At 40.9% G+C, this 25,254-nt stretch overlaps 1 protein-coding gene across 1 annotated transcript in view; it reads right to left on the reverse strand.

Annotated features, from left to right (window-relative positions):
- Positions 1 to 25,254, reverse strand: part of JPH1 (junctophilin 1) — a 163,583-nt gene that overhangs the window by 3,614 nt on the left and 134,715 nt on the right. The window contains exon 4 of the mRNA XM_019527816.1: positions 10,324 to 10,985. Coding sequence (XP_019383361.1) covers positions 10,324 to 10,985 — 662 coding nt within the window. The remainder of the gene's footprint in view (positions 1 to 10,323; positions 10,986 to 25,254) is intronic.

Raw genomic sequence — 25,254 nt, forward strand, 5'->3', positions numbered from 1 at the left:
CCCAGCCCCCCCCACACATAGCCCACCCCAGCTGGGCGGGGGTAAGCGGCTTGCAGAGGGACACTGTTGGCCTCGCACCCCCCTCTTGCGCCTCCTGCACCGCTTGCCCAGAGCAGGGGTGAGGGCAGTGGTGCCCCACTGTGGGCCTCACATGCCTGCCTGGCCGGTGGAAAGGGGCGGGCTCGCACATGGCGGCCGCCACCGCAGTATCGCACTGTGCGTCCTGTGCTTTCCTGCTGCCAGCAGCAGGCAAACGATGTGAGGTGTGGTGGTGGCAGTGCAGTGGTGGTGGCAGCCTCTGCGTGCATCCCCACCGCTGCCCCTGGCCGGGCGGCACATCTGCACACCACTGCCCTTGCCCCCCTGCCCTCCTCCTGGGAGTGGGCACATAGTAAACTAAGGTGGGGCAGCACCCCTTGCCCCCATGCACTGTTCCCTCCACTCTCCCCACCTGCCCAGGCTGAAGGAGGGGAAGGTGTTGGTGAAAGCCCCACCAGGAGTGCCCATTGCCCGGCAGGCACTCTATGTCTTCCCCCAACACATCCTCGCTCCCTCAGCCCCTAGCCATCTTCCCCCCAATCCCTGCCCTGCAACCCTGTGGCCCCACTTACCTCTGGGAATGGAGAGTGATCCAGAGGCAGCCTCTGGTAAGTGAGAGCATTGGGTTCTGCCCTTTCTCCGTCTCCCTTCCCCTCCAGGCAGGGTTGGGGGTTTTCCGCCCCTTTTGCAAACAGCTCTTGCAGGCTGGAACTCAGCCAGCCTGCACAGCTCTTTGCAAAAGATGGAAATCCATGGGTTACCATGGGTTACATGCTAAAAGGAAAAATCCACATTTCTCCAATTAAATCTGTGGTTTTCTCTGTTTTCCTATAGGAAACAGAAAACCTGGATCCCTGCTTATGACTAACTTACTCAGAGACCTGTACATCTTAAACTTAAAGGCTAGAGACAGTCATTACACACAAACCGGTTTAAGTGATCAGAAACTGGTTCAAACCTGTAACAGAACAGATGCTCAGTGCACATAAACCAGTTTGAAAATGGCTGAAACCAGTTTAAGATGAACCTGGTTGAATGTAATATATCGAACTAAACTGATTTAGGTCAAACTGGTTTATGCAATGTCTGACCCCTTGCTGGTTTAAGTTAAATCTGACTCCCCCAGCATCCTAGCATACTCTCTGGGTGCGCTGGGGCTCTACTCCACAGCAGGGCTGGCTCCTCCCCTCGGCTCCCTGGTTGCAGCTCCGGCAGGGACTGCAGGCTGCTTCCCCCCACTCCCTGCTAAGAAGGAATTACCCCCTCCCCTCTGCCTTGTGGAGAGGTGTTGTTTTCTTAATGGGGTGATAAACACTGAGTTAGGAGTGATAAACACTGTTATCAATTCCCTGCTGGGCTAATTGGAGCATCCTGCCAGGGCCTGGCCATGTCCCCTCTCAGCTCAGTGCTGTGGAAGGAAGGGAAGGTTGCTCTAGTGTCCCCTGATGTTTAGCCTGTGCCACTGCAGGCATGTGCCTGCATGTCTAGGATGTCTGTGCAGTTACGAAGTGATTTAGCCTAGCCAGGTTAGACTAACCTGCAAAGACTGAATTAATTCAGACTCAGGCTTTTTGAATGTCTGTCCCTAGCCAAAAAGTGAATGTGCACTGTTAGAGAAACAAGGAAACAAAAAACCTTCCAGCCATCTCACCTATACTGTTCATTCCTAAAGTACAAAAGGAAAATGCAAATGATCCACTCAAACTTTGGGCTATGGCAAGATCACTGGATTTAATGAGGGAGTAGTAGATGCATTTGAAGTTTACATAGAAGCTTTTGTACTTACAGCAAAAGGTACCTATTGTAAAAATTTCACTGCATTCAAGGATGATAATAAATATTATTAACAACTACTTGATAGTTTAAAAAACTCCCACTGTAAATTTCCATTTCTTGGAGTAGGGTAATTGGAAGGCCTATATTAAATAAATGGCATTTGTGCCAAGACTACATCAGATGGTAGTCTTAATGATATAAAAGTCTAATTCTCCTAACACTTTTTACCCAGACTAGTGCTTACTATTGTTAGTAGTTCCTTCAAGACAATGGGAACAGTACTTCGAATAATATGCACTAGACCTGGTAATAAGTGTTTTCAAGGACTTGATGCAGAGTACGCAATACAGTACAATCCACTTACTAAGAGAGCTGCAGAGAGGCCTTTATTCTTGGAGGTATGAAGTAACAATTAACAGAGGACCCTGTTTTAGTGGTGCTACTGAGTTCCAACAGGCAGAGAGGCTGTCAAATAAATAGAAAGGACCATAGAGATGGAAAGAGGCATGCTATTTGGACTTGAATAGGGATTTAGCTGTCTCTCTGCCCACCTAGTAACTTGGCAAGTGTGAAATACTGAGTGTGATGGCCCATATCATATAGTTAGCATAGCAGTCTCTTACCCTTGGTACTAAATGGTCTAAATGGCCATTTTTCACCTGCATAAATGTCCTTTTTGGCACTTATATGCAGTTTACCATTCCATTGCACTTTGTTACTCTTATTGCATGAATGTGTAAGTGTACATGCGTATACTTAGCATACAGAGTAGACTGTGCACTGGCTGGACAGGGGCTGCACACCCCATATAGAACTCAAGTCACCTGTTTCCTGGATGCATGGCCTAACCACTCACCTAACTGGAGCTAACATAAGGGTCCCTCCTCCTCCTTCACCCTTCTGAGAATTCAGCCACCATATGCCTGTGTGTAGCTATGTAGCTGCCTAGCTAGTACATAGCCACCTGAGTGTGTGCAGTATACGTGTATATGCTTACTGCAGGGATAATAGCATCACTGTTCTATGCAGCTGGGTAAGTGCCTTTTGGGGCACAAAGGGCACAGACTTTTGCTGTTAGTGTTTAAGAAATGAGATCACACCTAACAGTAGATTGTAAAGAAGCATTTTGCTTCCTGCACAAATTGCTGCTAAAAGGCAAATGAAAAGAGGAGTAAACACAACCTGTGTTAGACTGAAACTAAATCAGTAACAAAAGGTTTAGAGGTAAGATTTTCAAAAGTGACTAATGATTTTTGGTACCAGTTTCTGGAAGCCCAATTGTGGCACCAAATTGCAAGCAATTTCTAAAAATCTTCCCATGTCACTAAATTATCTGTAGTTTTCCCACTTAAGCATAATTCCTTCTCTACCCCAATCCCATTCACTGGTACCATCTGCTGCTGAGTTTATATCAGTGTCTTTGCTGCAGTTAACTTGAGATTTTTCATGGTTGGGTGTTGCCTCTGCCCCCTCTTGTCTATCAATCCTCCAGGATCTTCACATAATTTTTCCCATGTGCCCAGAATGTCATTTACCTTCTCTTTCAGTTCACTAGGAAAGAATTATAGAGTGGTTCAATTCATAGCTGCACAGAGAAGCAGTGCCCCGAGAAGTGAAAGTACCACACAGAGGAGAGCATGGTGACACTGAGGAACTAGTAACTCAAGTGAAGCGGTCGCTTCACATCATCTGAAGTAAGTCCACTGCTTATGTAAGTTTATGCTATAGATCTCTAATTTATGTAGTTTATAAGGTGCATATCTGCCCTGACTTGAGACTAACATAGCTAACTACCCCTCTCTCTTCATATCCAGGCCTTGCTGAAACCAGGTCCCATCACTCATATTAATCCTACTCTATCTGATCAGATTATAAACTAATAATGAGTAAGGGTTCAGGATGCTCCTCAGGGAAAACTGCTCTCAGAAAATTGCTCCTGCAGGTTTCAGAATAGATTTATCTCACTGATGGGGTATGTCCATACTGCACACCAAAGTACACCAGAGTCCTGAATCAGTTTGGGGCCTCTACATACCACAGTAATACTGGGCCAAGATTTGCAAAATAAGCAAAAGAGTTAGGCCCCTTAATTCTACTGAAAATCCATAGCAGGTGGTTGGATACCTTGAAAGTGTCTTTTGAAAATCACAGCCACAAACAATAACCAATACTGGGGGGAACTCTGACACTACAGTCAATGGGAGTTTTTCCTTTTGAGTTCAGCAAGTTGAAGTTGGGGTTTTTTCATTATCTATAAAACACCCTGAACTGTAGTCTGAATGGTATGACATGTACAAATCAGGCAGCATTTGGTTGAATAGTAACTTGGGGCTGAAGCTGAACTAGCAAAAGAAAGATAATGGGTGCTAGGGCTCAGCTTAGCAACAGATCACTATTTTACGGAAGCATCTGTCTTTCTGATGATCTCTCTCACAAGTTCAAACTAATGAAGATTAAAGGCAGAATCTATAGCAAGAGAGGGTCTAAGATGTACAAGAAGAGGTCTTACCTAGAGGAAGTAATCTCAGGAAAAAGTGGCAGTAAAAATTATTGTTGCACATCTTAAGTAAAACATGAGGAAAAAAGGAGCCATGGTGAGTGTAGTGCTGAAACTAGTGAGTTTATACTGTGTTGAGACAAATGAGATCTTGTCCTATTCATCCTGGTGTATATATTTCACTTCCTCTTCTGATAATTAGTACTCTGAACCCAACATGGAACTTCCTGAGGCATCTCAAAATGATCAGGCAGTAATTCTAGATAGTTGTATTTTATATGTGGATATGCTACAACAAACCCAGTCTTCACTCATTAGACACCTATGCTCGGAGCATTAAATACATTAAGGTGAAATATCATTGATAAGAACCTTAATGCCCTGCAAGAGCTCAAAAAGCAAAAGGCAAAATTAGTCTGTGCTGTCCAGGACTGACCAGAACAGGTACAATACAGGTGCCACAGCAGAAAAGATTTTGTTCTACATAAAACTGTCCTTTTATTTTTTAGGCAATAGTAAACTCTTGGGTAGTTAAACAGAATCAGGAAATGGAATTTCAGTTGCAATTTCTGTGCCCACTTACAGGGCTTTCAAGAGTGCTGTATCTTCTGCTGTATCTTCCTACAATTCGGGCATGTCTACATGAGACATGTTAATGCGCTTAGCCTAATTTAATGTGCATGATGGGTGTGCATCTACATGCATGTGCCCTTAATGTGCATTAAAAATGGTGAAATTAGGCTAATCATGCCTAAATTTGATACTTGCAAATGCAGGTATCATATTTAGTCATGAGTAGTTAAAGTACATTAGCGCATGTGTAGACGGGACCTGGCACTAACTTTAGTGCTCGGTCTGCCCAGCCACTAGGGGCACACGGCAGGGCTGCAGAGACTTGTTGCTAACTTTAGTGCCAAGTGCACTAACTTTAGTGCCAAGTCCCTGCATGTGTAAATACCTGCCAAAAATTGCTTAATGTGCATTATCTTAATGCACATTAAATTTAGTCTCACTTAAATGACCATGTAGACACGCCCTTAGGGTATTACATTGTATAACTATTAGAAGTTCACAGTGAAAGACTGATAAACCCGTCACTTGATATTTTGTGTACAGTACTGTAATAGTCTTAGGTCTATGGGATAAATGTAGCTAAGTGCTCAGTGTGGTTTAAACCCCACTTATTCTATGGCAGTGGTTCTCAACCTTGATAGATCCTTGGAAAATGCCATCTCTTAATTTTCACTTGTTTTTTGACTTTAGAAAAATAAGAGCATTTCTTCTGTTGCAAAAAACTCAGAAAGAATAGGTCAGAATGTTTTCAACATTATGAATTTCTATTTGAAATCTCCTGGTTTACCTTTGTGAATCATGCTTGCACACATAACAGTGCTAATCTTGCATGGCACCCTGTGGCACCCTTGAAAGGATCCTGTGGCACCCTGATTAAGAATCGCTGCTCTAAGGGTACCCTTTTCCATATAAGAGAGCTATGCCATTTTTTCTAGCAGTCCCCTAATTAAGCCAATATGGAAACAAATAAGCAAACGAATCATTCAGTGCTTGCAGGCAAAGCATAAAGCATTATCTCTTCATCCCTCTGACAATGATTTTAGCCTAATCTGATTTAGCTCCAATGATTTTTCAATTCCTAGCTCAATGGATGGGTAACAGTAATTTACTGGTGATCTCTGTTTGCCAAAGGCTCAGAGTAGAACTAGAATTAGGACAAAGGTTTCTTTGAGGTTAAAACACTGGTCGTGAAAATTAATGAGAAAAATCTTCAAGCAGCATTAATGGCAATTATGTACTGACCCTCTTCCTCACTCTGGTAGACTGGTGGGCTTATCCCTTGTTGATTTACTTCTTTTACAATTTAAAAAAATGCAAATAGATAACAGAATTTGCACAGTCTAGTAACATAGTACATATGCTGGAGAAATCAGGATAAACACACATTCTTACAGAACATATATATTTTTATATCTATAGAAGATGGCTTCACCATGAGAATAAGACCTTAAGCCATAAATTCCTTCCTTTCACACATACCACATATGTTATCAATACTGATGTGTTTAATGCATTTTGAGAGAGGCAGAGGGACAAATTCTACATCAGTGGAATAAATAAACATGTAAAGATATATAAATACATTATATTCTCTTAATATCCTCCCTACTTCTAGTGGGCCCTGCCCTGGTTATTAGAGAAGGTAGAATTTGGCATGCAGAGGGGCTCTACCAAATAATAAAGTCAGTGGCAGACACTGTTCCCAGTCTTGGTTTGGTTTGGGAGGAGTGGTAGAAAAGATAAGATTTGGCTTGAAATACTTGTAACTGGGCTAAGCCAAAAATTTAAATGTTAGACTGAAATTCTGTCCATTGGCACTTGAAATTTGGCTCCTTCATGGTAGTGTATGATTCATCCACATACGTAACGGCTGCAGCATCACACTTGAAAGTTCAAGTTCAGCTACTTATCTATCATCCTCACCTTTTAACCCCTGGTTTCTTTCAGAGTCTATGCCTCCCAGGGCAGAGTCCTTGTCCTGTAAGCATGGCCTGCATTCTTTGTTCCTAGGAGCATGTCTTGACATGTAGCTGTGTTAAAACACACATTGTTTGCTTGCATCTATCTTACCAGTTGATCCAAGATGCTCTCTATAACAGTGACCTGTCCTATTATTGGCCACTTCCCTAATCTCTGCAAACTATATGGGATTATTTTGTCTTCTTTTGAGTAGTAGATTCTGGGACAAGCGCTTATCCTAGCCAGACCCCACTAGCAACTAAACTGCTTAAAATGTAAATGGAGAATCATCATTAAGACATCAGTTAGATACATTTCAATACACAGTTTCTTTAGCCAAAGTTGTGATGATAAGTTAAGTGCCCTACAGAAGTCAATCAAATTTGTAACCTTGTATAAAAACACAGTCAATTCGACAACATCTGTTTTCTTAAAATTCCCCTGATCAGCAATAATTAACATCTTTAGCCTTTTCAAAATATTGGCATGTTAGCTTTTTTTCTAATCCTGTGGAATTACCCTAGTGCAGTGGTTCTCAACCTTTTTTGTACCAGGACCCATTTGAAAAATCAAAGGCCAGTCCCGACCCAGTGCCCCTCACTTCTGACCTGCTGCTCTAGCCCCTCACTTCTGAGTCGCGACCCACAGGTTGAGAAACACTGTCCTACTGTTCCAAGGCTTATTGAAAGATCAGCATTAATGGTGAAGTAAGCCCCTTGGCCAACTCTTTCAAAACACTTGGATGCAAGTTATTCGGGCTGGATAATTTACAAGTGCCTAACTTTAAGAGGTCACATTTAATATTTGCTGAAATTACTGCTGGACTGGAAAGTATGTCATCACAGTCATAAGTACATCATCTACCTTTCTCTCACAACAAAGAAAAAACTTGTTTGCATTCTTATTGACAATTTTATCATTTCAGAACTGAATGTCTAGGCATAGTGGTCTAAAGATACATTTTCAAACTTTTAATTTCCAGACATATATCCATTTAATATTTCTATTAAAAATAAAAAAGGAAAACCAAATTTTTCATTTTCAAGGAAAAAACAATTGCCTAGATTAAAAGAATACTCTTCACTTTTTGTCTAAGTTTGTGCCATTTTTGAGGTGCAGTTCAGTAACGTCCCACCTGAAATGTTAATACACTTGTGAAATCCTAGGTACTTCAATGGAGATCTATGTATTCTAGTTCTTAGATGAGAATGGACTCAGGCATCTGAAAACACAGCTGGTGTGCATGCTCAGTGTACACTGTTTTGAATGAGAAGTGCATGCACGCTGCTGACTGAATCTTGTCCAAGTTTGTTTGGGATTCACAAACTGTGCATATCTACTTCTCTCTGAAGGCCTGATTTGTTAGGTTACTGCCTAGCCAAGGCTTGGTCATATATGGCCTGTGGAACTTCCTGTCTGGGATACTGATGATACTTTTCCCTGTTGCCAAGCAATGTAGCAAAGGCCCACCCTGGTGGCCCGTGCTCTGTGTCTGATCAGGGCTCCATGCAGCTGGGTAGACGGTCACCCGCTGGCACCATGCAAGCAGGAGAAGTGGTGGCAGAAGTGGCTGTGTTGGGAATACTGGCCCACTTTGGTTGACCCGAGCCAGGTTGATTTGTTGCATTGCTGCATAACCTTGTTGATACTTAGGCTAGCCTATAGCCTAATAGCTAACACACATTTCTTGGAAGTGAGATGGGGGTTCAAACCCCACAAGTTGAAGAAGGCCTAGAATCCAGGCCTCTCATTTTCTGAACAAGCGTATTAACCAGAGGGCTATTGGAACAACAATGGATAGACCCTCTACCTCTTTTGATTCAATAAGGCCATGATGTTACTGGCAATATTTGGCTGTTTTTTGGCAAGGATGCCAGAATCACTCAGTTTGGGTTGGAGGCCGGCAGGTATCAGGGCCCAGCTGCAACAGTTACTTCTCTCCAACACTGTGCTGAGGTATAGCACAGTGAAAGTCCTCCTTTATTGGAGCTCATACAGCCCAACTGAGGTGCAACACAAGCAGAGCTCCCGTTCCCTGGAGCCCCAGGTAGCTGACTAGCATGGAATAGGGAGAGCCCCTCACTGCCAAATCCATGGCTCTGTAGGCTGGATCCAAAGGCTCTGCAGACTGGCTCTGGGCTAAAGGTTGAATGTTGCTTACCCCTTCCTTAGATCATTAAAGCCTAGCCAGTGGCTTTGGGTTGTGACTCTCCCACTAGTATAAACACCTAACTCAGCTTCAGGGAATTTACTAACTGCAGATGAGAAGCAGAATTCTAGACACATGCTGCTGTTTCAAACTGCCTGTTGGCTGTCTTATGCATCACCCTGTGTAGCATGATGAATGCTGTATATTCCAGTTAAAAGGCACTTGTGGATCTCCATTCAAGTTATGGAGACCCAAGATGCATAACTTGTTTTTGGAATTCCACTTATGGAATGTGCATGACTTAACTCTAAGTGACACACTGTAAGGGTGAGTTGCCATTATGATGTACCTTAGGGTCGGTGCCTTAAATGACCTTGCATTAGGCCTGTAATGACATTTAATGAGTATATTTTTAAAAAGCCTGTTAAATAGTACACTTGCTAATTTTTAAATGGTGTATTACAAAGTAACTACCAGGTCAAAATATCATCTTTGTAGTTGTTTAATGACACTTTTTAACAGGGAATTTAATAGCATCTACCATATAGTACATATAGGCTGATAGACTGCTTTTTATATGGATATTGGGGACTAAACTCTTCTGTGGTGTAACTCCCTTTAGGTATTTAAGAATTTACAGTGAGAACAATTTTGGCCTGTTATTCCTGTTCTGCCAAAGTTGTAAAAATGCACATGGGCCTTCTGAGTGATATGTTATAGTAGCTTTATAACCAATTGTCTAATAATCTATTGTTACCTGTTCAGCAACAGCCCTCATGGCTTTGGAAATTGCTTTTTACAAGGCCTGTACATAATGGTCCCTATGTGGATAATGTTTACATGTGAATTGACTGCAAAGTTGCATTGAAGTTATAAACAGTTTGATGATAGTTATCAGTGAATCCCACTGATACTTTAAACAGTAATGGAAAATTGGGTGTTAAATTTAAAAAAATGGATTTTTGTACCATTTTTAGAGATCTGTTCAGTAACTACTATGTTCTGAGAGCAATCTAGCCATATAAACACCATGGCCAAAATATGCAGTTGAGAAAGTGCAATAAATATATGTTAAGTGCAGTTTATGCAAAAAAGATCAATATGCTTCTGTGTGCAATGTTCTTACTGTTATAGCAATGCACAGAGATTTATTCTAAAAATCTGCCACTATCAACATCTTGACTAGTGTATTTTCAAGAGAGACACCAGTGAGAGCTGGAACTCCTATTTGGGCCTAATCCAGCCTTTCTTACACAGATGAAACTCCTACAATGAGCTTTGTACAAGAGATGCAATGCAGTGAGACCAGCGGGTGGCCTATAGTACTTACCGAACACATATCCACTTCTTTTTCCACTGATGAATGGGACTCATTATTAGCTGGATTCTTTGGTGCAGCAAACTCAGGTTTCTTTACTTTTGTATCAGGTTTGTTTTCTTTGGCTTCTGACTTAGTCACAGATCTGGCAGGACTTGACTTCTGTGGTGGTGGTATTCGTGCAAGTGCTGAAGATGATGGATTGGCATCTTCATCTTCTCCCCTACGCTCATGTGGATGCAGTGTTGGATTTGATTTTACATAGTAGCCATGGTAATGATCATGCAGCTCCCCATTCCCTGTACTGCTGGGATTGTGGTAGGCAGAAAGCTTTGGCTGATATTTCACAGCTACCTCCTCCTTCACAGGTGCCTTTGAATACAGCGGCTTGTTAATTGTGGGTGTTATATTCTCACTAGCTAAAATCTTTTTTTCTTGATTGAGTCTTGCCCCTGAGCTGGAGTTTTGACTTTTCAGCTGTTTTGCAGGAGAAGGCTTAACAGGAAGAGGAGGGCTGTGCCTTGGGCTTGCTTTGGGAGTCCCAGGTGGTGTAGTGCCTTTTCGATAAAAATGAGGAGACTCTTTGGGGGAAGGTGGTTTTTCCTGAACCTTTTCTTCTGGTTTCTCTTTAACCTCCATCCCTTCTTGAAATTTTTGTTTGATATAATCAGGGCCTGCAAAACAGTATAACAAGGTCTTAAGATCAAAACAAGAGAAGGACCTGACAGCAAAGCTGTCACATGGTGGTTGTGGATCTGGAACACCATGCTGAAATACAGAGATAAAGTAACAACTTGCTTAGTTAGGGGCTAGTTTATTATAAGGCAGTTACCAACAGAAATTCTTTATGTTTTGCCTTCTACTTGGTGAATGGGCTTTTTACTACTGGGTTGATCACTTTATTGTATCAGCCTTGGAAAAGGCCATATAAAATGCACTAAATCTGTTTCCAAGTTACTGAACGGCTGAAGTTTAATTTGTTTCATATACACACCTGCTATATTTCTGAGTTCTTTATCTTGTATACCAATTAGTTACCCTTATCAAGATCATATCTGCTTGTTTCCTAAAATTGAAATAAGAATCTTTCCCTTGGTCTTCACAGTCTATAGGAAGATACAACTTTTGGCTTGGTTACATTTATGTGTTTTCATTGCCTCTGTCTACGGGTTTATTTTTCTGTATAGTTAAGACACATTCTTGTACAGGCATTGGCTCTAACCCCCTCACTCAGCCGTACCCACAAACTCTTGAATGTGATGCTAGTGCTTTCAACTAGCATTAGTCAGATGGCCCCTCTGCAGCACTACACTAAAACCCAAGTGAAACTTTTATTTGAGCTGATAGCACAAAGTTATTGAGGAAAAAGACTAAATCCACACTAGTACTGGTACCTTTAAGGCAACTCTTATCACAAGCTCAGAAAACAGGCAAGCTCTCACAGAATTCATTTGGAAACAGCTTTATAAAATGCTCAGCTAACTGCATCGTGGAGAACCATGGAATGTGCTCCTAGAAGTTCTAGGCACATATACACAGGTGACTGGTGCCAGTGTGAAGCCAGTAAGCTGGGTATATCTTTCAGTCTGGCTGCTCACATACAGGTTAGACTGATCCATTTGCTCATATCTGCCTGTTGGTGACCTGAATTTATTCTGCATAAATTTAGTTCTGAATGCTAGGGAATGCAGTGGAAACTCAGATGTCTTGCGGGAGTTAATTCCACACCTAAATCCAGCCCCCATGAAGTTCTGGAGCTGTAACACTGATAAACAATTGTGTTTACAATAAAACCAAAACAACCCACGTGTCTTTTTTATTTATACTCTTTTATAATAATTTCCATTAATAAGTTGCAACTGTTGCTTTCAGGATTTGGGAATATAGTTGCTAATATTGTTATTTTTTTCTGCTTTTGCATTTTCTACAAGGGAGCCTTAGTTGAGTTTTCTTTCATGACAGAATTTTGTGGCTTGACTGTATTCATCATTCTTTTTTGTATATTTCAATTAAAGAGACTTTAATTGACACAAGAAAGCAACATTTAGACAGATCCGTCAGGAATGCATACATTATTCATTGCTGGGCGGATGGTAAGGAGTGGTATGAGGGCATGGGAAATATTGAATGGGTCTTGCCCAGGACAAGAACTGTTTGGTGTATAATGTATTTGGGTGGGGAAGTCACAAGGTTTCTTAAGTATCTGTAAAAGTTGGTAATGGAAACCATCAGTAGCTGGGGATGAAGGCTGTGTCTTAGACAAGTCAGGATTTGTTTTTACAAGTAGTTTGCTGTTGGTGTCTGGGGATTTTGGGAACAAAGGACAGAGGGAGTGGAGTAGAGAATTGGTGAGATTCAAGTGAAGGAATTTATTTTTTAAATTATGACCTCACCAAGAAAGGAAATAGAGAAGTAGCCAATGTAAAGCTACTGTTCTATAAACTCACTGCTATAGTGAGAAATCTTTGAAATTCCACATCCTCAAGGGGATTTCCTTCCCTCCAGACAAAGAAGCATTTGATAATACTGAGCTCCATGAAGGATTTTTATGCCCAAATACTATCAAATTCCTTAATTTGGTGGGTGCCAGGGGACGTGTATTTATCTGTGAATGTACACTGCATAGAAATAGGTAAGAGAAAAATGTGACATCAGACTTGTTTACTGTGAAGGGAGATTGTATGTACTCTTCCTTTACAAGGAAAAAATCACAGATAACAATTGGATCAATATCAAATGATACTGATAGAAGGTGTTATGACTTAACTTTTACATCTGCATGCTCCTGTAGTGACACACACTTAGCAACACTGTTGTAGACTTGTTTCATTCAGGTTTAAAGTTAGACCAGTTTAGCTAACCTGTATTCTCACAGAATCATGCAGCTATAACATTTAGTGACTTGCAGTCCCAAGCAGCAACTCCCTTTTTAAGATGGTCACAATATCCATTTCTGAAAAGCCTTGAGAGCTTTGGCTTACAAACTGTGGCAAATAGTTAACAGTATTTTTAAAGAGCCATGCCTGTTTATGTATAGCAAAGCCTCATTAAAGTAAACACTTTATAATCCACAGAAATTGGAATCTCCTTCATCACCTAGAAAATTGTAATAACAATGTGTTAACCTGGGTCTGCAGCATGATTTCAAATGATTAATGTCCTGAATTTTTAAAACATGTATTACATTTTATTTACAACACTGTCCCTAAACATTCAGAAGCATAAAATTGTTTCGATAGTTATGATATTCTGAAAAAAATGTATGTTTCCTTTGCCTTCTGGTTCCTCAGTCTTTATACCACATTCTGGTCATGTTTCCATGCTTTTCTCCACATTCATGAAGGCTACAAATGTTCTTAAAAACAAGAAATCAAGCATGTAATTGCTTGTTTCCAGAAGCTTGGCCTGTAATAGAATACCATACAAAAATAGTATGTGTATCTTACTGTCAACAAGTACATCCATTGGACCAGGTCATTATATTAATATATTACCAAGGTAAGAGTCTGATGGTGTAACTCAGATGGTATGACAACATATTTTTATGCTATGTATAAAGTTCATGTAGTGGTAGTAGTAGTAGCATATTTTCAGTTGTTCTTAAGGGCTGAATAAGCTTTTACATTCTAGTCTCTCCATAGCTATTTCTGGGTGACCTTGGATAAGTCACAATTTCTCTCTATTTCAGTTTGACTAACTGTAAAAAGACAGTCTAGCAGATGCAATAAATATACTTGTTTGTCCCTGCTCCAGAAATATTTCCTGTTGTTTAAAATGAGGAGTCAATTTTAGCACAGCAGAATCTTTCTACCAGGTAGCGATTGTTCTGATGTGTTTACCATAAACCAGGAGTCAGGAACATTTTGGGGTAGAATGCCAAAAACACCCTCAAACCTTGACTTGTAAGATGATGGCATGCAAGGTTGGATGATAAGGGAACCACAAGAGGCCTGATTCTTGTTGTAGTAGCACAGCCCTGGCCCCTTCCCCACTGTCTGCCCTGAGGTGTGTGCCAAGCAGAATTGCCTTTGTGTTCCCTCCTCTGACACCTGTGCTGGGGGTTGCCTATCCCTGCCATTATCCAGTCCTCCCCTCTGCAATAGAGGGATGCTAGCTTAAAAAAAGAAGATCTTGTTTAGACAAAATGAACTTTGTGAATATTTTAAAAATTTCCTAGAATAAAAAAACTCTTGCTTCTAAAATCTGGAGAAATTTAGGATAAAGGAATGAAATGGTTAAATATTAGCAGGCGATTGCAGACAAAGAAAAGGTGGCAATGCTACTTTACAGGACACAGAATATCATATTTAAACTACAGCACAGGCTGACAATATGCAATTCAATTTCACACTATTTCAGTTATAATTACTAGATAAGCATACACCTATTCCTGTCTTAACCAAAGTACACATTATATGACATCACCTAGATAACTTTAGTGCTGTATAAATAATATAATATTAATTGCTTTTGGACCCAGTAAATTTAACTCTTAGCTAATGAATAGTATAATGTTAATTTCATGATAGTTTACTTAGGGCTTAGCTGACTGAGTTGACACAGAGACCCAGATATAATGACAGCATCAAACCCTGCACTTACTGAAGTTGGTACAATGCTATGTCTGCAATTTATTACTATTATTTATATAACATTACAGCCTAGAGAACATAGCCAAGATTGGGCCCCTATTGTACTGAGTTTTGGGCATTCCCTTTGTAAGAGGGGGACAAACTGACGCTCTATGTAGCTTTATAATCTAAAGACACAAACACCAGGCAGAAAAAGGAGGCATCGACTCCTGTTTCCTACAGATGGGGAACTGAAGCACAGAGGGCATTTAGAGAAATGCTCTGGGAGTTGGGGGTGGGAGGGTGCTTTAATTTGGGCGCTTTAATCAAAAGAGCCCAGAGCGTTATGTGTATCAGTGTCCCAGGGCTGAAAAATGGTGACGGTGCACTTTGAACCAAAGCTCATTAAACAAGCTTTAATTTAAAGTGTCCCAACACCATTTTTCAGTGTAGGGACACTGATACACGTGACCCTTGTGTCTGCTGGAGTGTGGTAATTATCATGATCCTGCAGACTTGATTGAGTCTGCTCCGACATGCTGTAATTACAGTGAGTCAGAGCAGCCCCCCTGCACGTGTATAGGAGCCCAGAGAGATCATGAGCTCCCATTTAGCTATGTGAACAGTTCCACTGAATTCAACAATAAGTTATCACTGGGACTCTCACATGTTTAAAGCTTTGCTTGACTCTCAGACAAACACATATGTGTCATGTCTTTGGTTCAGTTAAGAATTATGTTTACCAAAATTAAAAAGGTAATTATTACTTTCATTCTGGTCTGGAAGAAAGAAACAGTAAATAACGATTAGGTATATACGCAGGTCTTTGCCATACATTGTGCCCTGGAACAAAGCAAGAACACAAGCTGGTTGCAGCAGAAGCTGAAATCCTGTCATTTAAGCAACTAAAGATCTTTTTGTACAATCAGTGTTGCTACCACTGATTGTTATGTGCTGTTTGAGGAATAAGCTAGTGAAAAATGTGATTTATTATTCTGTGAAATGATCAATGTTTTTCTGTAAAGCCACAGCTGCCAACAATAACTCGCTCTGTCAGTGAGAATTATTTGATATTCTATCGACTGTTCGTAAGACATGTCTGACTACAAACTGAACTCATCAACGATGCAGAGGGTCTCTTTCCTCTGAGTCCCCAGAATGAAGAATTCTCACTGACTTCAGCAAGGTGCTCTCATATTAGGGCTTGCAGAATAGAACTTTTAATATGTAACAATCAGTCCTCAGTGGTCAGGATAACAACTGTGGGTGAAGGAAATAAAAATAATCTTTCATCAGTTGTTAAACTAAGTATTCCAGTGAGTCATTCTGAATGTAAATAACTATATTCAGTGAACTTTAGAGACAGGATTTTTTTATTATTACTTCATTGTGGATGAGAGTGTGTAGAAGGAGAAAGAGCTATAATTATAAGTCATTATTGCTTTTGTTTTGTTTTATTCTAATTTTTCTGAAGATTACAGTGGGAACAGGAAAAAAGAACTTTTAACTGTTAGGCTGCCAGTTTGCCTTCAGCACGTCAATGGATAGCTTTTCACTGGCAATTGTAAATGCGCTGCATAAGGACCCAAATAATTATTTTATGTATTCATGAACTTATTTATTTATTCTGTTTATATGCTGCCCTCCCCAGCAAAGGCTCAGGGTAGCTTATAATAAGAGAACAAACTATTGCATTTACTTAATGCTAAGACAAGCTCCACCCCACCCCCCGACTCATGAGGGGCTTTTCCTCCCCCCCATGTTCTTAGAATCAAATACAAGGGCAGGGGGGAGGGAGCAGGTGGCTCCTGCGGCTCTGCCCCCAGCCCCTATCCAGGGTTGGGGCTGCAGTCACAGATGCTGTCTGCCCTTCCGCCCCCACCCCCTGCTACCTTTGCACTCTGTCATTTCCCCCCTGCCCTTTCTAGCCTCTGCTCCCTGGCTGCTCCTTGTCCCTCCACAGCCTTACACTTGCTTCATGCCCTGAGCATGGCTTCAGGCCCAGCCCAGCCCAGCCCAGCCCAACCCCATAGTAGTGGTGCAGAACCTGCATAACTGCTACAGGGGCTGGGCTGGGTCTGTGTTCAGTGGCCTAGGCTAGAATAGGGACAAAGCTGATGCAGTGTAAGGGGTGGGGAGCAGAGGCTGGAAGGGAGTGGGGAGCAAAGGCTGCTGGTGGGGGTGCAGTTAGAGGACAGAGGTGGTAGGGGAGCAGGTACAAGCAGGAGATAAGCTGTTTGATTTCCCCATACTACCTGCCCCTCCACTGCATTTTCCCCTGTAGTGGTGGTGGTGGTGGTGGTGGGGGTAATGAATTAAAGACAAGATCCCAATAATTAGATTCTATACATGGAAAACAATAAGAAATTTATAAATGTTCCATGTAGAATCCAATTATTGGGTAGTGTCTTAAGTTCAGGGTCATCTTAGTTTCAAGTAAATATGGTAACTTATAAAACAGGGGACTATGGCCTAGTATTGCATAAGCCATTGAGATGCCCGCTGAAAAGGTGGGCAGCCATTGACATCATGTAGATGGGACTATTTACATGTGTGAAATGAGTTGCTGGGCTCAGCCAGACTGCAATACCCCTTACTACAATTGTAGTGGGACTGGCAATATTTGGAAACCTTCCAGGCATTCCCAACAGACCAGCCAAGGCCCAAATAGGAGCAATGGGGATAGGCTTAGGACTTGGGGTTACATCTACAAAATACCTTGAGTTAGGGGGAATTAGGCTCAAAATATCGACACCTATCACTTTAATTGCCCTGGCCCCCAGTGGAATCCGTAGCTCTGAGTTAGGTAGGCTAAGTCCCTATAAAACACAGGTGCAAAACTAGGTGTCTAAGAATGGGACTCACAGAAAGGAACATGCTGTGTGCAAGTTAGATGGGAGCCTGACTCTGGGCTGGAGGAGAAACACTTCCCTCCACTTAAAATTCACAGCTATTAACTAGATTCTGCGGTTGTGCACCTAGGCAGATCAGTGCTTTCTTCCATAAAATACACCAAGAAGAGGAAGAGGTGGAAGTGGTGTCTGTGCCCACATTTGTGCCTTCTGCTTAGCTTATAGCCCAGGTGTTACAGGAGTTATCTAGGATGTGGGAGATCTAGGTTCAAATCTTCTTTACCTGGAAATTTAGCCCACATATTTAGTCCTTGGTTGTGAGGCCTTATAAGATGGACTTCTCAAAAACTCTCGTGTGGAAGTTGTTTCAATGTATATAAACACATAAATATGTATTGGGTTGGGTTGGGGTGGGTAGGTGAGAGGGAGGATGGCTCCATAGTCTGATGCTTATGGCTCTCAGCTGAGAAATCCTGGATTCAGGCCCCTCCTTTAGGGTGTATATTCCTGCTTCTAAGCAGCTGAGGTCTCTGGCTGGCTTTTAGCCATAGTTTTCCTTCAAGCCCATATGAATGTGTGCATGGAGTGGGGAGAGGGTAGATAGTACCCAAGTCCCACTACTCCCAGTTTGTGGGGTTGTCTCTTCTGTACAAATTGGGGTACAGGGAAGGAAGCTGGAGGGAGAAAACTAACCCAATTGGACACTGTTTCATCTACTCCTACACTTAGTGTAGCTGACCCTGATTTTGGCTGCATCTGTAATTGCTCCTACCAGCTGCAGTTATTGCCTGGCTCCCTTCTTTCATACTAACTGTACTTAAGAACACTGTTTGCAGAATTAATCATACAGTTGCAGAGCTTAAAAATAAATAATAGCAAAAGGAGTGAGAACTGCACAGTGCAGGCAAGGAAGATCATCATGTCAGTCAGTAATCAAAAGGAAAAGGTGGGAAGATACCACTCGGTGCTGTTTTTAAGGAACCCATGGTTAGAAGCCAGTTTTCCCTTTCAGCTTCTGAGAGCACCTGCTGATTGGTCACTACACTACAGTCAGCAATGTGCCCAGCAAGGAACAAGCCCTTACACTTCACTTATCTGGACTGGGTTTAACTACAAGACAAAGGAAAGAGGGAAATGATGTCTCAGGTATTTGCAGTCACCATGTTGCAGTGTTGAGGTAACCTTTTTGCAGAGTGGTAGGTTCCCAGCAAGCCTGTGCTTCAGCACTTCTGCTGATGACATGCAAGGGACTGAAAAGATTTTTTCCCACCCTCAAGGATGCTGTATACTGGTATGAGGGGAGAAGAGCTTGTCTTCCTCTGAAGCATCTGACAACTGGACATGAGCACAGCTGGATATTTTGGTTGGGTACTAGTGCTGGCCCTGCTGGCATTTACGAACTTTTTAAGTTTCCAGCTTAGAGGGTCTTACTCTCCCACACAAGGTTGAACAAATTACCAAATCTGGGGTCAGAAAGAATTCGTTCCTCAGCTCAGACTGGCTAGGATTGTGGGAGATTTTGCCTTCCTTTGTAGCATTGGGTGAAGTCCTCCTCCTATAAGCACAGTAACCAACAACACCTCTGCCACTGCAGCAGCAAGGTACTGGCATTGTTCTGGTCTCTCCTGCTTTTGACTTACAGTGTACTGTGCAGTACTGGGTAAAATAGTGCCTGTGAACATCTGGGACTGGACTTGATGTCCACTGGGTCACCTCCTAGTCGTAATAAACAGTAGTAGTAGTAGTAATAATAATAATAATAATAATAATAATAATAGCCACACATGCTCCAAACCATGTCCTTGGAAACAATCTCAGGCATCCTCATCTTCCACCTAAGCTCCTTCATCTAAAAGTTCCTTCAATCTAGACTTGGGACTCCAAGTTGCTAGCTAACTATGCTGCTTTCTTTAGTATCATTTGTTTTCACCTTCCTCCTCCTCCTTGCCTAAGGAGGTGAAGCTAGTGTTTGTCAGTGGCTGCTCACCAGAATCATCTTCTAGAACAGGCCTGTACGACCTCTCCTGGGATGCCACACTGTATCACATGCACCCTCTTTCTTCTCCCTCCCCTGCCCAAATCCCTGTTTAGATTCAATGCAGCATCAAATCCAGTTCTTCCCATTGCATGAAGACAGACTACTGTATTTGCTAATCATTGCTACTCTTTTAGTTAGTGGATACCCTGCGTGTAAAATCCCCATTTTATTTCTTTTCAGAGATCAATACTGGTATCATATTACAAACAACTTCCAAGTAATTTTGCTGTTGTGTCTAATTCCTTTAAGACCTATTATGGTGTGTAACCCTCTTATTTATGATGCCTGTAAACAAGAGGGAACCTTCTCAAATCCCACCTTAAACAGTGCTTTTAGCAGAACAGCAAAAGATAACAGCTCAGGTTCTTATTTACAGGCCATGTTCAGACTTAGGCAAGGTCAATCCCTAAGTTTTTGTCATTTATTCTGCTTTACTATTGACATGATAGAAGTGAGTTTTACCATGGTCTAGAAATGGGTGCTGCATTTTTAACCTTCCTGTTTTCCTCTAAGAGAAGCAACTTCTGAAATGAAAAAAACTGTTAAAATTACCTTATGTTACATTATCTTCTGAAACTCACAATAACTTACTGCAACTCAAACTTCATCCAAATATGGACCTGATTTGCTTGCAAGTGATAGCAAGGTTGTCAAAAGTGCAGTTGAAATTGCCTACAATAGTTTAAAGGTTCTGAAATTTCATGAACTTGCAACTCGCACAACAGGATGGAAAAGTTATCTAACAAGAAAAACTTTAAAAAGTAGCATTTCTTGTCTTCTCAAAGCAATATCAGACTCATTTCTCTCTTCCTACAGTTCTCAAAAAGCTGCCTAATTTAAGTCTTCATGTCATTAACTTAGTTCAATATAGTATTTATATACCACTTCAGTATTCTGTAACTATTTTGAAATTAGTAATAAAAATGCTTAATTACTTATTCATAATAACCCTTAAAATACTTTAAAAACATTTAAAGCATATTTGAGAAGTAGACATAAAAGTATTAAGTGATCTGAGTTGATAAGATAAATGTAACATAATTAATCTACTTAAAACAGCCAACAATAAACACTTAAGTAACAGCAGTGTATTTATGTTGACTGTTGCCCATACTGTGTTCCCTTTCTGACATTTGTCATTAACTGATTAAAGTAGCAAGAATGTTTGTGTAAACAGCACATTTTGAACTCATAAATGTGAGTATCTGCATGGCAGTTTAAAATGTACATTCTGGTACCTCTATAAAGTCCTGTTGGAAATGCAGTACATAGATTTGCATCTCACATGACAGATGGCACTGTGAATAGCCTAGTTCTCCATAATGCCATGCTGGGACATTAACTCTGACTCAGAGGAACCAGTGGGGAACTTAATGATTCATTAACATTGTTTCTTGCAGGCCCTTTATGTAATTTAACATCCTTTACTAACCCAGTCTAATTATGTTTAGTTTATACAGTATTTCACATATTCACTCTAATGGCTGCTGGGTTTGACCATGCTAAATTCTCCCTGACTATATAACACACGTATTATAATCTACAAGAATGCCCTTGGCTAAATAAGGGTATAAATAATATGTATATATTGTAATCTGTGGAAGTGCCCCGGAGCCTGCAGGCTGTTTTGGCTGCGCGGCCCTTTGTATACGGGACAACTGACAAGTAAAACATTAATTTCACAAACATGATGACAACCTTCACATTGAATTAACATATTTCATTTCAGTGAGGCAGATATCAGGGCCTCTGGGAAGTTATTAGTTTTACTAGCGTCCTGGGGATTAATCTTTGAAATAGTCTAAGAATTTGAATAGATCAATTGTAAAGTTAAGCAAGTGTTAACTGCAGTACTATACCAATGTTCCATCTTTTTTAATTGCTTGTAAAAAATGTAGCCCACACTCTCAATGATGTGCTGACTTGAAAGGATTAACAATGGAGAAAACCAGTGAACATGTATTTGTCAATCAGGTAAGCAGATATGACTAAACAGATGCAAAGAGCAAGCCAAGTAGCATAAATAGCCATGTTGATAGCTATTTTTCACAGAAGAATCATACTTTAATATTTGCACAATTTCTTTGAATTCCTTCTAGCTTGTGCCCCTTTAGTATTCAGGTGTCTACTACTGAACTTAGCATTCCAGGTTGTGTCACTAGGACCTTGCAGAGAAGTAATTATTACCTCCCTTCTCCATGACGTGCTGCCTTTCCATATACAGCCTAAAATAGCCTTAGTTCTTCTGCTGCCATATCACATTTCAAGCACATGGGTACAAACCTGCTCCCATATGAGTTTGGCAATTGACTTGAATAAAAATTAAGATCATGTTTCATATATAATTTGCTGAGTTCTGTCACCCCAAAGGTTCTTTTACAACATTACTGGTTGCATTGCTTCCTCCATTTAGATATTTGTTTGCTTTTTTTCCCCCACTTCTCCCCCCTCCTCTCTCCTCCTCACCAATGTGTTTGCATGTGTCTTGTATATAATTTAATTAGAGTCAGGTTGTGGACCCCTTTCTTGCATTGGTGAGCAGATACTTATATAAGCAGCAGCTCTGATTTTTCAGTCTGAGAATGTAAGTTCAGTAGTTTCTTTGTTTTCCTCTGTTTTCACTTGTACTTGCACTACCTTATTTTCATAACACCTACCAAATAAAATAATAAACAGTGTACCTCTCCTGAAAGTCATTAATTGGGACCCACTATTAAGTCCTATGTCATCTCCCTCTCTGCTCTTTTATTAGATACCTTTACCTTTTCACGTTTTCAGGCAGTTTTCTATTCTTGTGCCCATACCTGCTGCTGAACCCATCTGAATGTTTTAAAAAGAGAATTATGCAATTAGGAGACAAGGAAAACAGTAACTAGAGTGCTTTTTTAAGCAAAGCACAACAATGCAATGCATTTCATGCAGTCCATACTGAAGGATTCCAATTGATTTTGTTGTACTCTTAATAAACAAGCTGTTCTTTGCTCATGATTCCTCTAACATAAAGAAGTTTATTTTTTCCTCTTAATATTTGTTGCATAACTCTACTGCAGAGTTTTATTTATGGGATCCTGTTTTCTGATGAGGCTGAGATAACCAGTTTGAATTCTAGTGGTAGACCCTACTGCCTTGCAGGTGTCAGACAGGAGGAAAGACTCTAACTGCCTTTACAAAATTTGACTTTATAAATCAAGAAGTATACTTTCCTTCCTGACTACACTTCTACGTTAGGATTTTTATGGACTAGTTCATATATCATTACTGGAGATTTGTTTGTACTATTCCACAGGACAGACTATTGCTTAAGTTAAACATTTTCCGACTAGAGTAACTCTAAGGAGTGGCTATCACAGCCCTCATGATATCTGTAGGGCCATTTTGGCTTCATGGAGTCTGACCATTTTACAGGAAATGTGAGCATAAGTTGAAAATAAAAATCTCTACAACGAGCGTTGGAGATGCATACAGCAAGAAGAGTTTTTAAATATACAAACCAACCCTTGAGCTGCTTAGGTACTTTCATATGTAGGGTTGAACAGCCAATAGAAATAAGTGCAAATTTAAACAGTACTGCAGGTACGTAGACTGGTCAGCTTCAAGCCAGAGAGACAACAAAACTAAATACACAATCTGCAGATCTTGGGAGTGGGAGAGAAACAGCTTTCCCAGCTGCAGGGATGTTTGTCTCTGAGCTCAGCCCCCACAATACGATATGGGTAGAAATAACAGGGTCACAACTTGGCCCTAAATAAAGCAATATCTGAGTCAAATGCAAGCACACTGATGTGGGAGAATCATCGAACCTAAATATTTTAAATGGAGGAACTCAATCTTCCTTTGGCTTTTAAAAAAAATTGATAGCTGTTAGCTGGGATTTTTCCAGAGGTAAGCCAAATAATTTTTTTCTGTGTTAAAAAAATTCTAGTTTGAAAAAGAAACATCCTTGAGTTGCAATGCAGGGGGATGAATGAGAAAAGCCAAGCTGCGCAGCATCACAAATGGTCCCCTGGTAAAGATCATTGTGTATTCAGAAACTAAGATGGTACTTCCTTTTTTTGCACAATAGTGACAGCTAGTTAGACTTTAATAATAAAAGATTTTTCAAACTTTTTAAAACTAGGTATCCCAACAGCTTTCTTAGGGACACCTGGCACCCTGCTTCCCAGAGGGAAAATATACTTATCATGGAGCAAGAAACCTTTTTGCCTGCCCCTCCCTCGCCTCAAATGTGAAGCTCCTCCATATGGCAAGTATTTGCCCCCATTTGGGGATGCTTTCTCTTTTCTACATTTTCTTCCTTCTCCTCTCTCTTTTTATTTTATTATATTATTATTATTTTTATATAATGTGTACTACTGATGAAAATAGAGCTTGTAGATGCTTTTACAAATGTACTTTAAGTTTAAAAGTAAGTTGTACCATGTAACAATGTTAGCAAGGGCAAAAATCTCTGTATGGAGTGGGTCCCTGAATGAATCATGGTTGATTGTGTAACACAGTAGCTTGTCTGGATAAACAAGTTAACAAGCAGCAATTAACACCTACAAAACTACAGACCAAGAGGAGCAAAGAATCAATACAGAGCCAGGAACTCCCTGAAACTTAATGTTAAAGGTGCGGAAGCCCTGGTTTGAGCTAATCAACACTAGAAACTTACCCTTGGGGCTGAAATACCCCCTGATCAACCACTTCCAGAGCTTTATTCATTATGGCAGTGAATCAAAATTCATCAACAGACTCCTGAGACTGCACATACCTGCGGATGTGACCCCTGGGGCTGACAGCTGCCATCCAGCAGCTTCCAAGAGGGACATCCCTCGAGGTCAACAACCCCTGCATTGGGTAAACCCGAGAATTGGGGAGTCAACAAAGTCTGCCAGAGAGAGATAAAAGGCAGCGAAGACTGAACCTCAATGGCACCCTCTTTGACCTGACCAGCACCCTGTCCGTCCAGAAGGACAGGCCCCTTCTGAAGCAACATCGCACTGAAAGAAGCCTCAACTGGCCATCGAGGGAGGACTCCAGCGCTTGGGGATATGTATATCTTGACACTGGTGATTAGTGTTCATAGCTAGCTACTGTGAGTGTGTGTGTGTGCATGAATGTGTGTGTGTTTATGGGGATCAGCACCAAGGTTTATGGTCTGACTTTTGCATCTGTCCAATAAACTAGAATTTTATGATGATCCTGTGAGTTGGTGCTTTGTAGCCAACAATCATCTGTCAACAAGAGACCTAGGAGATGGATCTAATTCATAGGTTGTAGCCCAAAGTACTTTCCATCTCTCTAGAACTTCTTTAGTGAACAATGCCAGCTAAAAAATAGAACAGAGAAGCACCTTAAGCACCTCATGTGTCACCATAGAGGCAGACAGCTAAGTTAAGTTTTGAGTGATTTTTATCTGCAAAGTAACATGGAAATTGCTCATTATTTTGACTTCATTGTTTTATAGTTTCATAGTTTCATAGATTTAGGGTTGGAAGGG

The sequence above is a fragment of the Gavialis gangeticus genome, unplaced genomic scaffold (genome assembly GCF_001723915.1).
Source record: "Gavialis gangeticus isolate Ggan-Ray unplaced genomic scaffold, GavGan_comp1, whole genome shotgun sequence".
NCBI lineage: Eukaryota > Metazoa > Chordata > Crocodylia > Gavialidae > Gavialis > Gavialis gangeticus.